At 43.3% G+C, this 15,252-nt stretch overlaps 1 protein-coding gene across 4 annotated transcripts in view; it reads right to left on the bottom strand.

Moving 5' to 3' along the window:
* Positions 1-15,252, bottom strand: part of mgl (low-density lipoprotein receptor-related protein megalin) — a 95,295-nt gene that overhangs the window by 14,507 nt on the left and 65,536 nt on the right. For 3 of the 4 annotated variants that reach the window (XR_015317912.1, XM_022815051.2, XM_086976025.1), the window contains exons 3-10: positions 14,737-14,980; positions 12,410-12,534; positions 12,076-12,171; positions 9,419-9,586; positions 7,792-7,914; positions 5,854-5,973; positions 5,175-5,706; positions 42-4,978 (exon numbers count right to left, since the gene is read on the bottom strand). Coding sequence is in view for 3 of the 4 variants with exons in the window: in XM_022815051.2 (XP_022670786.1) it covers positions 42-4,978; positions 5,175-5,706; positions 5,854-5,973; positions 7,792-7,914; positions 9,419-9,586; positions 12,076-12,171; positions 12,410-12,534; positions 14,737-14,980 (6,345 nt within the window). In the remaining variant the exon portion in view is untranslated. The remainder of the gene's footprint in view (positions 1-41; positions 4,979-5,174; positions 5,707-5,853; positions 5,974-7,791; positions 7,915-9,418; positions 9,587-12,075; positions 12,172-12,409; positions 12,535-14,736; positions 14,981-15,252) is intronic. The other variant, XM_022815053.2, reaches the window with a different exon arrangement.

Raw genomic sequence — 15,252 nt, 5'->3', positions numbered from 1 at the left:
GTGTGCTATAAAAGAAGCATAGTAAAGTATCCACTACTTACGGTTGACCCAATCAACTGCTAGCCCTCGAATTCCGTTGCTTCCGATACCGTCCTTAATTATATGTTGTTGGTCTGTTCCATTTTGTCGGATCGCAAAGATACCGTTACGGGGTCCTTGATTGAACTCGATCCAATAGATGCGTTTGTCTTCGTACAGCATATCGAGGTGCAATATGTTGTGGCCTGGACCCGCGATTGGTGGCATTGCTTCATTCGAGCCTTCGATATCGACAGCACTTGCCTTCTCCAGTTCGGAGTAGACGAGGAACTCGTTGTACGGAATGCACAGCGTATCACCCCGAAGCTTGAAGCCAACACCGCAAAGGCATTTGCGAGCTGTGCCGTTAAAAGGTACACAGATATGAAAGCAACCTCCATTTCGAATCAGACAAGGATGGTCAGGGACTTCAGCGCGTTTACCGTAGACTTTGAGCGATTGTAACCCGCTGAGATTGTCTTCGATCACCGTCTCGGTGTTGCCATTCTGAAGGTCAATAAATGACACTTTCTCGTGGGCCGAATCAAGAAAATATATTCGCTGATGGTAAAATCCGATCGATTGTGGTTTATCAATGCGGAGCGCGTTGTTAAACACTGTCCGCCGATCTGTCCCCGTATAGCTAACACTTTCAATAATACCGGGAAAGCTCTGTGAGAAATAGATACGCTGTGTCGTCGGATCTATTGTAAGTGACTCGATGTTGCGTAAGTTGCTGTCTAAAACGATACCACGTACTTCGCCGTCCATTGTAGCATAACCAATCTTTGTAGATACACCAATGCTTCCGCTATCTAACCAGAACAGCTTGCCAACAATAGGGTCAAGGGCAATCGCCTGTGGTTTTCCAACACCTGTATTGTTGCCGTCGTTGGAAATGATGACGCGCCGATAGCTGTTCGCTCCGAGCGAGACAATTTCAATGTTTGACGCTTTTCGATTGCCCACGTACAGGTTACGGCCAATCCAGTCAACGGCCACAGTGTAAGGCGCACCGACAAAACCGTCCGGAAGGAATTTGGTCACATTGGATGCCCTCAGATTGATCTTGGATAGGGTTCCATTCTCTTTATCATCATCAAGTGCTTTTACAATGTAAACATTGTCCTCTTGCTGGTCGAAATCGAAGTCTCTCGCCCGATCCAAGCCAATAATCGGCGACATTTGACCAGCATTCGACTTGCCTGCCTCTAGAGTCATATCGACAAGTTGACTACCACGCAGCACCATCAAGAACGGCTTGTCTACTGGTATACATACACCGTTCGTCGAGCTTCTGTCCAATGTATAACCTGGAGGACATTTACAGGCGTATGCCTTACTCGCGGACGGCGACAGCAGACACAGATGTGTGCATGGCGCATTAGCACATGGATTACTAGATGTTGGTTGTAAAATTGGATGATTTACGTGAATGCCAAGTGGCTGGCTTACTAAATGACTTACGACGGTCTGATTCTTGCCGCGGAATTTGTCGCATGACAGCACCCTATTAAGTTGGCGATCAGTCCAGTACAATGTGTCCTCGAACACCGTTAAACTATGCGGATGTAACAAATAGTGATTATGCGCAAGAATCTGTTGTCTTCCGGTGCCATCGTAGTTGCAAAAGTCAATGTAGTCGAGTTTTGAGTCAGCAAAGTAAACCCTCCTATTGGGTAAATCTAGCGTTAGCCCGTTTGGCCAGAAGATGCGAGTGTCAATGATCGTACGACGCATGGATCCATCAAGGCCAACACTTTCAATCCTTGGATTCTCTCCCCAATCCGAGAAGAACATAATGCGTGCACCCTGACGAGGATCTATCGACAGCCCTCGAGGTTGGCTAATGTTATTGTTAATCAAAACTATATGGTTCTTTCCTTCCAGATTAGACACTTCGATCGTCTTCAATTTCGAATCTACCCAGTATAGGTTGTTCGCAACCCAGTCCACAGAAAGACCCTCGATAAGATCGAGCCCACTGGATATGACCGTTAACGGCTCGCCACCTTTCATCAGTTTAAAGATCTTTTTGGCATTCATATCGAACCAAAATATCGTGTTATTCCTCATGTACGACGCGGTAGCGACAACATTATCGACTTTAACAGGCACCCGTTCTAAGCTGGACGTGTCGAGACTGCCCACCAAAATCGATCTTCGATTAGAGATGACGAGGTACGCCTGACTTCTATCCTGTGCTTTACACCTATGCTGGTCACCCGGGTCCTGTATGTAACCCTCATCGCATTTACATGTGTACGATCCCTTGTTGTTGAAGCAGTGCTGCGAGCAGGCTCCAACAATGTCCGTGCACTCGTCGAGGTCGACACACGTTGTTGTATCATTTAGCCGTTCACCTTTCGGGCATGTACACTCCGGGCCTGCCGGAGTCATGGTACAGTTATGAGTGCATCCAACTTTTTCCGGGGAGCACATGCCGTTCAGACAACCTGGACCCTCATCCAAACCATCGGGGCAATCAGGCTTACCGTCACAGACCAGTGTAACATTGATGCATCGGTCAGTTACGTTAGGGCATGCCCACTGATAGTAGGGGCAGATCAGAGGCTTCTGTACACAGGCGTGCCTCTCGTGCTCATCCGAGCCATCACCGCAATCGTTATTGCCATCGCACACCCACGACTTGTAGATGCATCGTCCGTTATCGCATTTGAAATGATTCTGCGGGCAGACACCTCGCGGACACGTGTCGGGTTCGTCACTGCCATCATCACAGTCCTTATGACCATCGCATCTCCAACCAAGTGGAATACAGATTCTGGGTGACTTGCACTGAAATGATTTTTCGTCACATTCGTTCGGCGAACGTGACGGACAATTCTTCTCATCTGAATTATCCGAACAGTCACCTATTCCATCACACCTGTAACTATCATGTATACACTGGCGTTTGTTTTCGCACGCAAACTGACTCACGGTACAGACGGCCGGCGGACAGCTTTTCTCGTCGTCCTTATCTACACAGTCAGCGTCTCCGTCACACACCCAGTTCTTTGGGATGCAAGTACCAGACTGGCAAGCAAATTGAGTAGTCGAACAGGTTTTGTCCGTGCAGAACTCTCCTTCATCTGATCCGTCTCCGCAATCGTTCTCCGAATCGCACTTCCAGCTCTGAGGCACGCAGCGACCGTTTTCGCAAGCGAATTCGTTTGAGTTACATGTCGCATTGGCGCATCCCTGCTCATCTGAGCCGTCACCACAGTCGTTATCGCCGTCGCATTTGAACGACAGCGCGACGCAGCGGCCTGAGTTGCACTGGAATTCCCGGGCACTGCAGGTATTCCGCTTGCAGTTCTGATGTTCGTCAGATCCATCAAGGCAATCGTCATCTCCATCGCAAACCCAGTTCTTGGGGATACATCGTTGGTTGTCGCAGGTGAAATCCCACGAGTTCGGGCATGCTTTCGGGCTGGGCTCAGCTTTAGGGTCTCCTTTGCATTTTTTCTGGTCGTCATCAAGAACCTGGCCAGTGGGACATCCGCAAGTGGCTTGAAGTCCTCCACTAGCTGATATTACGCCAAAGCAGAATTTTTCACACCCGCCATTATTAGTGAGACACGGATGTTGGGGTTCGATATACTGATTCTCCTTCGAATAAACCTTGATACAAAAGAGACGCGCTCCATCCTCTGGAAGTGGAAGGACTTTACCCGTCACCCCAGTAGTTTTGTGCACCTTAGCGATAGCCTCAATACGCCAGTCAGTCACGTACATCCACTCTTTGAAAATGGTAATCGAGAAGGTATGCTTTAACTGCAACATGGTGGTATTCACTGTCTGAACATCGGAACCATCTAGATTTGAGTGCTGGATATGATCTAGAAGCGCGTCACACCAATAGAGACGGTCGTTCTCGAAATCAATGGCTAACCCGTTAGGCCAGCCTAGCGAAGTTCCTCGGACAACCTGCTGGTTCGTCCCATCGAGATAGGCCCGTGAAATGTTTGCTGGTCGATCCCACACTGAGTAGAAGATGTAGCCCTTATTGGGATGAACGACAATAGCTCGCGGTCTTCGCAAATCTCGCATAAGAACTTTTCGTTGCTGTGTATCCCTTGTATTTATCACTGCCAGGGTACCTTTGCGAGAATCCACAAAGTAGAGGTTCTTGGTCACCCAATCAAGGGCGATTCCTTCAACACCTTCGTGCTGTGCGGCTAACACGTTTTCCTTGCTGGTCCCATCTGGTTTCACCCTGGCGATCACGTCCAGAATGACATCTGATGTGTAGATGAACTCCTCGTGGGCATCGAAGTCGATTCCGACAAAGCGAGCTGATTTGCTCGCAATCGGAATCATAGCGTCGGAGAAAGCATCACTTCGGAGATCCATCAGTGTTCCACGAACGGATTTTTGCTGCGAATAGAGAAGAAATGTGTCGACCTTTTTGCAGTTACGCCCGTCGTTAGTCAACTCATAGCCGGTGTTACAGACGCACTTATAGCCGAGAGAGTAGTTACCGGCGCCAGTTCCTCGTACGACAATACACATATGCTGACAGCCTCCTTTGTTGAACTTGCACGGATTGTCAACCATGGGCTGCATTACCTTATGGTAAGCTTTAATCACCCCCGGCTCTTTGATAATAAATCGATCCTGATACATAATTTCGGTGGTGTCATTATTTCGGAAAAGATGAGTTGAAAGAATGCCCTGCTTAGTAGCATCGGTCCAATAAATCTTATTTTCGAAAAGCGTCATCTTATTCGCCGATGGCACCTTGGTTGAGCCACGAAGAATCGTATGCTTCCTATTGCCGTCGTAATCAACAGCGACGATCTCGTCGAGCTGAGAGTCGCACCAAATGACCAGTTTTTTGATCCTATCTAGTGTGAGACCGTTGACACGAAACAAAGACGTAACAATGATCCGACGGTTGAAGCCATCCAGATCGGCTCGCTCGAGATGGTCGCCGTCACTGAAGAACATGTATCTGTAATTGTCAAAGGTGACACAATCAGTTCACTTCGTTGTATTCTATACTATGTAAGTAATATAAAATGTGTATTCGACGGGTACTTATAATAGTAAGTTGGTATATTGCCTTCGGGCCGTGACAACTACGAAAATCCGCTAAGAACGTCGGCTAAAGTAGGCTATGCGAGAGATGTGCTAAAAATTTAACATACCCGGCCGACGGGTCAACAGCGATATCCTGAAGGTTCGTGAGATTTCTTGAAAGTACAATCGCGTGATTGAGTCCATCGAATTGCATGACATCGATTTTCTGGCCGAGATTATCAGCCACGTAGAGCTTGTTAGAAACCCAATCAACCGCAATGGCCACTGGATTCCACGCGAAAGGTACAAGCACAGGAGAGCGCTCCTGTTTCTTGTCACCTTCGTCATCGCCCAACCGAAGCGAATGGATAGTTCGATTCTCCAGCATCGTCCAAAAGATTTCGCGACGTCCGTAATGAAAATCGAGTCCACCAACTTGGCCGGCGGTCATGCTTAGCTCTTGGAGCGACTTATCGATAGGATTGAGCTCATAAATAACAGCTTGTCTAGCGAAGATCAGGCGCATCGTTAGAGAGTCCACGGCCTTACATGTGACCTTATCTTGAAGCTCATAACCAGCCTTGCACGAACAGTTGAAACCTTGGTGAAAATTCGTGCATAGTTGATCGCAATAACCCCATTCTTCGCACTCGTTTAGGTCTGCAGAAGCAGAGAAGGTAGTAGTCAATAGAGAATTTGGTAAAATGAAGGTATATCGTTGGAGGAGTAGCTTGCTACAGAGACACAACTTGTGAGAGAAAATTCCAGAACCTTGAAGGTAGCTTAAACAATCTGTAGAATACTTGCCAATACATGATCGGTTATCAGCTGGGTTGATTTTGAGACCCTGTAGACAGAAGCATTCGCCTCCATGTAACGAAGCTCGACATCCCTGGGCACACGATAAGCTCTGGCATAGCATTGACGCTGGTCACCAAACGCAAGTAAATCAAAATTAGTCGGATTGCGTTTCCTAAAGAAATTCACTGTATTAAGATCAAAAGATCACACGTACTACGCGGCCCCCCAAACAGCGACATGGCCTCAGTAAAATCGAGGAAAAAACGGCTTTTGATTGCAGATGTTAGCGAAATGAAAAGTTCTTCTGTATGCAAACAATCACCTGAGCCCATGCAATACCGTCAAATAGGCACTCACCTTCGTGCCAATTGTACCACATATCCTAGGACATATAGGCCAAGGTAAAAGGCGTATATGTGTGTCAAAATTTCGGATCGTAATCTTGTGTTGCAGAAAGGGTGTCGTGACCAACCTCTATTGTACTCACACTTACTAAAGCTAAAAATATATATATATATATATATATATATATATATATATATATATATATAAGCAGCATATAAATTGAAACATAGATTTATACTCACAGTTTCTAGAAATCTTCAAATACAGTGAAACATTAGATCTTACGATTGATGATAAAGTGTTATATTTGAATTTTACCTTTGCACCCATCTAATTTCAACTACGATTGTAAGAAAAATTGACAAAAATTTATGTAGCCAACATTCGTTAGATGAAGCTGTTTCTTTGCTATCTGCGTGTAGCAGTCTCTTGCATGTTCTCTTACGGATTATTGTATGACGAAACAAAAAAATAGGCAGTCTTTAATCCGCACGTCCTGGATAAATATCATGTGAATTCAATTCACACCTCTCAGTAAAAGTGCTGGTGCTTGATTTACCGTGTTATGATTTTTTACAATAACGAAACAATTCTACCTATTGCCGCCATTCCTCCCACGAATCCGCGTCATGCAAGAGCTTGTCCTGGTACGCGATAAATTGGCATTACTCCACCTTCTTCTCGTTTTCCCTAATGCTTTTACAATTAGGATAGTTGCGATAGCGAGACACATATATCATATAGGTACTTAAAATAAAGCGGAACTTATCGAATGAACATTTACTACCACTCTCGCTGACACAGCTTCAAAGGACTTATGGTCCGAGGAAATAGTATAAGCTTCTCCGGTAAGCTCTGTTGTTACAAGATTTACTACTCTAGCAACTATTACGGTTGCTTAATCATAGTCAGCTCCATTACCGTTTTTAAGTATTTGATTTGAGAGATACTTTTATATATTGTATACATACATATATAGGTCTGTGCTTCTCCTGAGTAAAGCTCATCCCCTCATCACCTAAAACATCCTCGTTCGCTTGTTTTTCTCACGTTAGCGGCCATTAGCACTCCGTTAGTGGCCTGTTTGCACCAATGTAGTGAAGTATTTTTGTAGCACTAAATAGCGCACAAGCGAACAAAGGTACTAGGCTACATTCTATTCTCGACAGCAACGCTGACTCAGGGGTCACTCTTCAGTATTATTATGAAAAGGAAAAAAGCAGTGAACCGCGTAAGATTTACACAGTGTCTTGGGTCGAAAGGCTGAATCTATCGAGCGTCCTCATGGCTTATAGAGTCGGTATCGGTAGATAGCTGATTTAACAGTGGCAAAATGTTGGAAAATTCGAATCGTTCTTCCATCAAGACGACGTTGTTGTTTTCGTCCTGTTCTAGCTGTTCGCGGCATGCGGTAGATGCAAGGAAAAATGTAAAAGTAACGATTAAGCTTCGTGCTGATGAACCGCACGAGCGTTTTCGGAAAACACACGTAGAAATAAAGGCGAAATAAGGTTCGTACTGATTAAACGAATCGTCGACGATATCGTTAAATGGTCTAATGTAACAACGTTATACAACGGTGGGCAACAACAAACTTACTGCAGTTCTGCTTCTCATCAGCTTCGTCCTGACAGTCCTTAACCCGGTCGCAGATCTTTGATCTGTCTATGCATTTCTTCTCTTCAGGACACAGCCACTTATTTTCCGGACACGTCTGTTGACCTGTAAGCGATCAGGAAGCGAGAATTGCGGGACAGAGAAAAGAGGCAATGCGCGTTGGACAAAACGCATTTGGTGCAGTATGATGCTAAAAAGCGATTCGGCGATAATCAAGAAATCGACCATCGTCGACCGAGAGACGACGACGACGACGACGACGACTTAACGATCAATTGATTATCGCTGTATGGCGAAATTGTATAGAAAAAAACATGCATGCTTCTATCAAAATGAGCCGTCTCAGTCTTTAATGTGGTGTGTGTGCGTCTGGCGTCACATAACGATTAGTCTGGCTAATAACGGACTGTAGATGCATTGAACGATAGGTTTATGTAGGCTAGCTACGCTTGCTTCCCTAGTCTTTGTAACGATCAAAACTGATTGAAGGGCAGTGCCACAAAGGCTTCGGCTGAGTGGGTTGTACGTTGTCTTTATCTATGTGAACCTATAGCCGCTAGATAACGTAATTTCCTTGAAGTCGTGCCGATGTACAAAACTTTCATATATATATATATATATATATATATATATATATATATATATATATATATATATATATATATATGTAAAATGTATCCTCCTCCTCCTCCTCCTCCTCCTCCTCCTCCTCCTCCTCCTCCTCGTGCTGTACACTGATCGCGTATAAAACTTTTACTATTAATTAGATACGTGGCCTAGATTATTGGTTCGATGTAGTGAGATATTTAGTTAGAGGAAATGAGCAAGCTAATAAAAATGGCGCTTTTATAGTGTCTAGCTGGAAACAATCTTTGTTGCAATACAATAAGCAATCAAAACAAGAGTCCTGTACTTTTCGCCTGCTAGAAACCGTATGATATAGGAAAGTATCTCGGGATACGTTACAGCCATCTTTCGATCACTTACGAAATGATGATTGTGCTTAAATGCGCATAGACGTGGGTTTGGTAAAGCGGTGTGTCAAATGAAAGAAGACAAGGCAGTGAGTCAATGTTTGCTAGCATCCGCGATCTGAGCGTGTGAAGTCAGCATAGAGTAGCAAAAGGGTTTTCAATTAATTGGAATCGCGTCAATTCGTCCATCAGTCGTAACTCTACCGAAGCCGTTAGGTGCAAAGTACCTAATGATTCGTAGCCAGATCGTGTTGCCATCCCACGAATCATGTTCTGCATTCGAACAATTTTCAGAGTTATTCGACTAATAAGGTAGCTAAAAAAAATGGCAACTTAGCAACAGATTCCCGTTTTATTCTCATAGGCACCAGTAAAGTTTTAAGAGATGATTGAGAGACTGGCATTCAAAACAAGACCACCACCATTTTGTTTGAAGTATTGAGGAAAGTCTCGTAGAATTACGTAGCCGCCAAAATAATAATTCTTCTCATAGCGAAACCTTCACGGCCATGATCTTCAAGGTTCATGCGTTTAACGCAGTAAGTGGAAGGTTACCGAATTCCTCATTTAGCCTTATTGCTTGCATTCATTCTTATGCATTCGAGCAGGTGACGGTACGGCAGTCAAATGGATACCTTTCCATTGCCTGTTCCTGTGATTGTTGCGCCTATACCACCAGGGTCGCGGCGTAGCTCGACCCGATGGGATGGTAATATGGGTAGGTATGTTAGTGACATCCCTTCGAGACCTCTGTAGGACCTCATCATCCTGCCAGGTAATTTCCAAAGCGTCCAAATTCTCCGCTGCGCAATAGACGCAAGGAGAAATTGTACAACAAAAATTAACTAATTATTCTAAATAAAAAATGATCAAATCTGTTAGAAACTAACGCTGTTTGGTAAATGAAACACTTCCGTCTGCAAACGTCGCGTCGGTAAGTTCGACTTGCTAGATATGACTACCCTTATTCCCTATTCGTTCCCTCTTCGGTTGCCAAGTTCAACGAAAGGCAAGAACATCATTAGAACAGAAAAGAAAACACTCTTCGTCTGAAGTGCAATTTCTCCACGGTAATCGCTCGTAGTAACATATGACAGTAATAACACTAGATTTTTTCCTTCATTTAATTAACCTATAGCAAACACAAGAGCAACTCGTTATATCGTTTACTCAATATAAGCCCTGCTGGAAATTATCATAGCCCAACATCACGTACATACACACACGCATAATTGATTTCCTCCTTCACGATAGGCACGTGGTTAATGGAGTGTAGTCCGGCATAGGGAACTGTTCTGCTACTAGAAAACTACCTTTAGGTAACGACCAATCACAAGTAATTATCGACCAAGCACAAAGGCTGTATTTACATATATCAGCGAATACTATCGATGCATATAATGGATAGCAAAAATGAAATACCGCCCTCTTTTAAAACATCCCGTACATTGAGAATGTACGTTGCTCATAGCTACGGAGTGTAGAAGAAAAATATGACGCTGAACGTAAAAAAGAAACATCAAGTTCTGCTAGTGCAGTCAGGCGCGTATTATTATTAGTGGACAAGCGGCAAAGACTGGTTACAACCCACATATGCAATGTTTTCCCCCATCTTTATTATCGGCCCCAATACGCCCAGATCGAGTCGATCAACTATCCATTTTCTGCCGCACGGCAATAGCAGAAAACATAAAACAAAAGAACCAACGCCATAAATGCTGATATAATTCTACAACAAAATGCGAACATTTGAAATCGTGTCTCCGAGATTCGAAAATGAAATATTTTTATTTCTATTTCACTTTGCGGGAGTGAAGTCAACGCCGATGACGACCGGCAAGCATGTCTTTGCATCTGTGCCTCTGATTTACCGCCGGTAACGAATTAGCCCAGTCGACTTTATTACGTCCGGTTCTGCCTGGCCGAGACGGAATCAAGGTCAAGAGTAACTTCAATAGCCACAGAAGGTACGGATGAAGAAAAATGTACGCCGAACGAAAACGACGTCAGTGATACAGAGTGAAGAGACATAATGAAAGTGAAAACATCCGGGAGCAGCATAAGGCTTCAGTGCATGACTAACAATTAGAAAGATTCATCGCTTGAGGCGGTTGGCTTTAAGTCTGATTTTAGATCTGCCAGTACAAAGACACTCACAGAGGAATCTTTAAAGATATTGGACCGTTTTAGCGTTTTCTTTTATGCAAAACTGTATAAAGCACACTGATTCTCCTAGACAACTCATGTATCATATGGCGACAAAATTTCTATACAGGCTAGCCAAGAAGTCAGCCTCTGCGATGCTAACAAGGCTGTACGGTTAAGAGAGCAACAGGATGGGTCAGAGATACGCTTAATTTAGTTGGGAGTGACGTAAGCATAACGATAGGGGAAGTAATAGGTTTGCAGTCAGGGTGGAAATGGGGATGGACGGAAAAGTGGATTGGCAATTCAAGCATTATCCGAAAGTTACCGTTTTCCTAATTAAAAGCCTATTTCTTCTTCAAATGCAAACCCACTATACCCTGCTGTAACCCTGCTTTTTTTCGTGCCGTGTATTACATGTATATCTCTATACATATTAGTAAAACTTAAATCTCTAACGGCTATCCGTCATGCATGTCACACAAAATCACAGAGTTTGTCGGGAAATGAAAATGCGGTTATTACTCGCCCGAGTTCAATATGCTATGCAACGTCTTCGAAAAGCAGCTTTTCGCAGCTGATCTTCAAGCTACAGGTGGAAAATACTAGAGTACAAGCCGTACGCTGCGAGCAATTGGGACACCCTACTGGCCTCGAACGAATGGCCGTTCTTGTTTTTATTATTACATAATTATTCTACCAGTGAGTAACTCAGTCTAAAATGTATTCCGTAATTCAGTTTACTTGGAAATAACAGTTGTCCAAATAGATGAAACAGGCGAAAAGGATCTATTTTCTAATAGATTACAAGTTACAAGAATAGCTCATACCCTATACGAATGCTAACAGTAAGTGCCATGCGTCAGTGTTTATTTTCAACAACCGTTCTTTGCAGTCGTTATTATTAGCGATTGATCACTATTTCTGTTTTTAGTACTATAATACCCTACGAAAGTTTTTGAAAAAATAATTTTGCAAGTAAGCGACATGGTTTAGAAAACCATCGCTTATGTTTTCAGGGCCGATTTTCGAAGAGGCTTTATGGCTAGAATCAAAAACGTACGTAGAACGAGAATGCAACAATGAATAACAGTCGACGACATATAACTGGAAAAATCATCAGTGATCGGGGTAGTTGTGTACTTACTGCAATTAAGTTCGTCGCTTTTATCTTTACAATCGTTATGACCATCACAACGCCATCGTTCGGGCATACATTGGTGATTTGCGCAGCGGAATTGGCCTGTAAGCGAAAAAAAAAATACAAATCCAGTTTAGCCAAACGAAGGTACCTAGCCTCCCTCCAAGAGACCTATTTTTGAACGTGGGACAGCACAGCAGAGCTCCTGTGAACGTACCTCTGATGCCGTTTATGTAATATATATTGGTCGTTATTAGGTTAACCTCTGCCACTGATCGTTAAAGTGTTTCGGCAAGATTCACCGTACATTTTATAAATGCCTTAGTGTACATGTTTATACCTGGCGCACATGCCGGATATGTGCAGTTTCGTTCGTCCGAGCCATCCAAGCAGTCGTTGTGGTGATCACAGAGGAGTATTCGCCCAATGCACTTTGTGCCGTCATCGCAACGGAATAACGTTAGCCTATAACAAGGAGAGGGGTAATTTTTAAACCCGCATATCTTTCCATGGAGGCACAAGATAACCTCTCTCGATATCTAGCTCATAATAGCTAATCCCATAACGAGAAGAGCTATTAATTCAGCCAGCTACTAGAATAGTTCATTGTTTGTGTTCATCATATAGATTCAGCTGGGAATTCTCAAGGGAAGATGAGCTCGTGCAATAATAATTATGTGCGGCCAACTGGTACCGTGAATGTTTCCTGAGACTTATTGAATTTTCTGGTTGAGAAATATATATATATATAGAAAGAAGTGAACAGCAGAATTATAGGCTCGCCTTCAGTCCAATTCACTGTTTACGTCAGGGCTTTCTAAAAACATGTGAGATATTTACTAAAAATACGGAAACTTACACACGTTTCGTCAGAATTGCTAAATTGTAACTACCCTTTGCCAAGGGATAGTACTATCTATTATTATTATTTAGTACCAAACAAAGCGTTGCTAAAATAATGGCCTGAATCCACAACGTCGGAAACCGGTTTCCTCGAACAGTACGTAAATGATCGAAGCGGTCAGGTCAACGATTCGGTGTGGCGTCAAAAGAATGGCGAGAAAAACAAATCTCAGCGCTGAACCGACAAGAAAGAACTTAACGTAACCGATCCTTCTTGTCGACAGAAAAACGTTCACCTACTTTAAGAACGTAGTTGTATTATAGTGCACGGGTCAGGTGACGTCACTATATGCTGCCTTTGTCGTACCTGCACAAAGTAAATTTTATTGGAAAACTGGCACTCGAATGACCTTGAGACTGTTCCAGCCATTACCGGATCGAAAGTATCACTAACAACATTATCCGACTATATAGAATATATTCAGATGAAATTGTTGAAACCGGGCTACACAGTAACAGGATGCATGTGACCTCTGCCATGAAAATGATGTTTCGTTAGTGAAGAGATGGGCATCAAGTTTATATAATAACATTTAGAAGATAACAAATATATTATTAACGACAACAACAAAATTCTATTGACCTAGAAACATAGGTTACTATCAACCCGTTAGCAATAACGGGTGTTCACCTAAAGCAGCGTTAAAGATAGATAGCTCTCAAATGAACCGTCAAACCTGCCGCCTTCGGGGACCGTGTATTCGTGATATATCTTCTTGTCTATTGCATGGTGACCGTCGTCTGTACTATAAAATCCGATAACCGCTACCCGGTACGTGCGTTGAGCTTACACCGCATGGGTTTTCGTGCCCTCCATATTTCCTCAGAAGTCTGTCCCCATTACAGACCTTTATCCACGGCAAGCTTGCTGATGGCCTCCGCCTGCTGATTTTAAGAGAAATAGTATTACGCCGCGCAATAAAGCGCCCTTGAAGCTTATCTGTGCGCCGTCGAAGGAAGAGTCATGGTGATTAAGCGGCAAACCAATAACAGAGCTAAACCCGCTCGTGCTTAGAATACGTCGAAGTGGATTAACAATGGAACGGGTGGTTTGAACGAATCGCGACTGCACGCCGACATAGCTATTGGTCTTGACAACCACGACTAGAACCGAATGTTTACTCTGTGGTAAACAATAGATTCAAGAACGATGGCATCGATCCATCTTAGGTAAAAAATTGCGTGGCAGAGGCCATGGGTAATGTGCAAATTCTATCCTTGGTTGCCAGTGATTGCCACGATTAGGCGCTGCTCCTATATGAGCTCATTTGACTGAAAAGTAATTTTGCTATTCACAAGGTATTATTTTTGGTCTAATTATTACTTTGTACCTGAACGTTTTTGATTTGTAAAAGAGCAGTGTTTTTTTTTTCTCGTTATGTAGACAACCGAGCTATTTCAAACATAAAAATGTTCGTGTACATAAAAATTAACCGAAGAGGGGGATGATCTCTAGAAATAAGGTCCAAATTGCTTTGTTGCTATGCCCACATAGTCTCCACTAGTATATACATTGGTCCGATAAATTGACAATATTTTTTTATTTAGTTTTTCTTAAAGGAGTAAATAACTGAATCAGTTGTCGATAAATAAAGCTACAAGAAAGAAAGATTTTTATAGAGAAGCTTATAGAAGACCTCACAGTAGATCCATTGTTTTCTATTATCGATCCCAGTCGATTTTTCTGAGCATTGCCAATATCTTGGGCATTACAACAATCTTAATGTCCTATCCTTTCATTCGACGAAATAGTATAACACTTACGGGCATTTGGTTGAATTGGTGGCGCATCCGTCCTCGTCGCTTTCGTCTCGACAGTCGATGTACCCGTCACACTTTTCCTTGCCAGATATACACACAACATGAGGTCCGGTCCCACAGCGATGGTCTTCAGGAAGACATTCCCTATAATCGCAGTCCCGTTCATCTGAGCCATCCATGCAGTCGACTATCCTATCGCATGCGTAATTTTTCGGCAGGCAGTAAGAACTGTTGAACTTATATGTACCTGTGCGACAAGAAAATCAGTTACTGCTATAGCTATAACTCAGACCGTATTTTGATGCCTGAACGTCTGAAACGACGTTTCCAGTTATTCGAGAAGGGAATTTTCATAAAAGCTACATTGCCTTATAGAAAAGAAACATCAGCTAAAAAAAAAAAAAACGTCATAATCATAAACTTAGTCAGACAGAGCGCTATTCCTCAATTTCCACCTCTAGAATTAAGTATTACTCGTAAACAATTCTGCGTATGAACCGAGCAGCTTAGCTTAGCTTA

The sequence above is a fragment of the Varroa destructor genome, unplaced genomic scaffold, assembly GCF_002443255.2.
Source record: "Varroa destructor unplaced genomic scaffold, Vdes_3.0 BEIS01000007.1, whole genome shotgun sequence".
In the NCBI taxonomy this organism is placed as follows: Eukaryota; Metazoa; Arthropoda; class Arachnida; order Mesostigmata; family Varroidae; genus Varroa; species Varroa destructor.
Note: the sequence above shows the minus strand (reverse complement) of the source record. Positions and strands in the feature narration are given on the sequence as shown.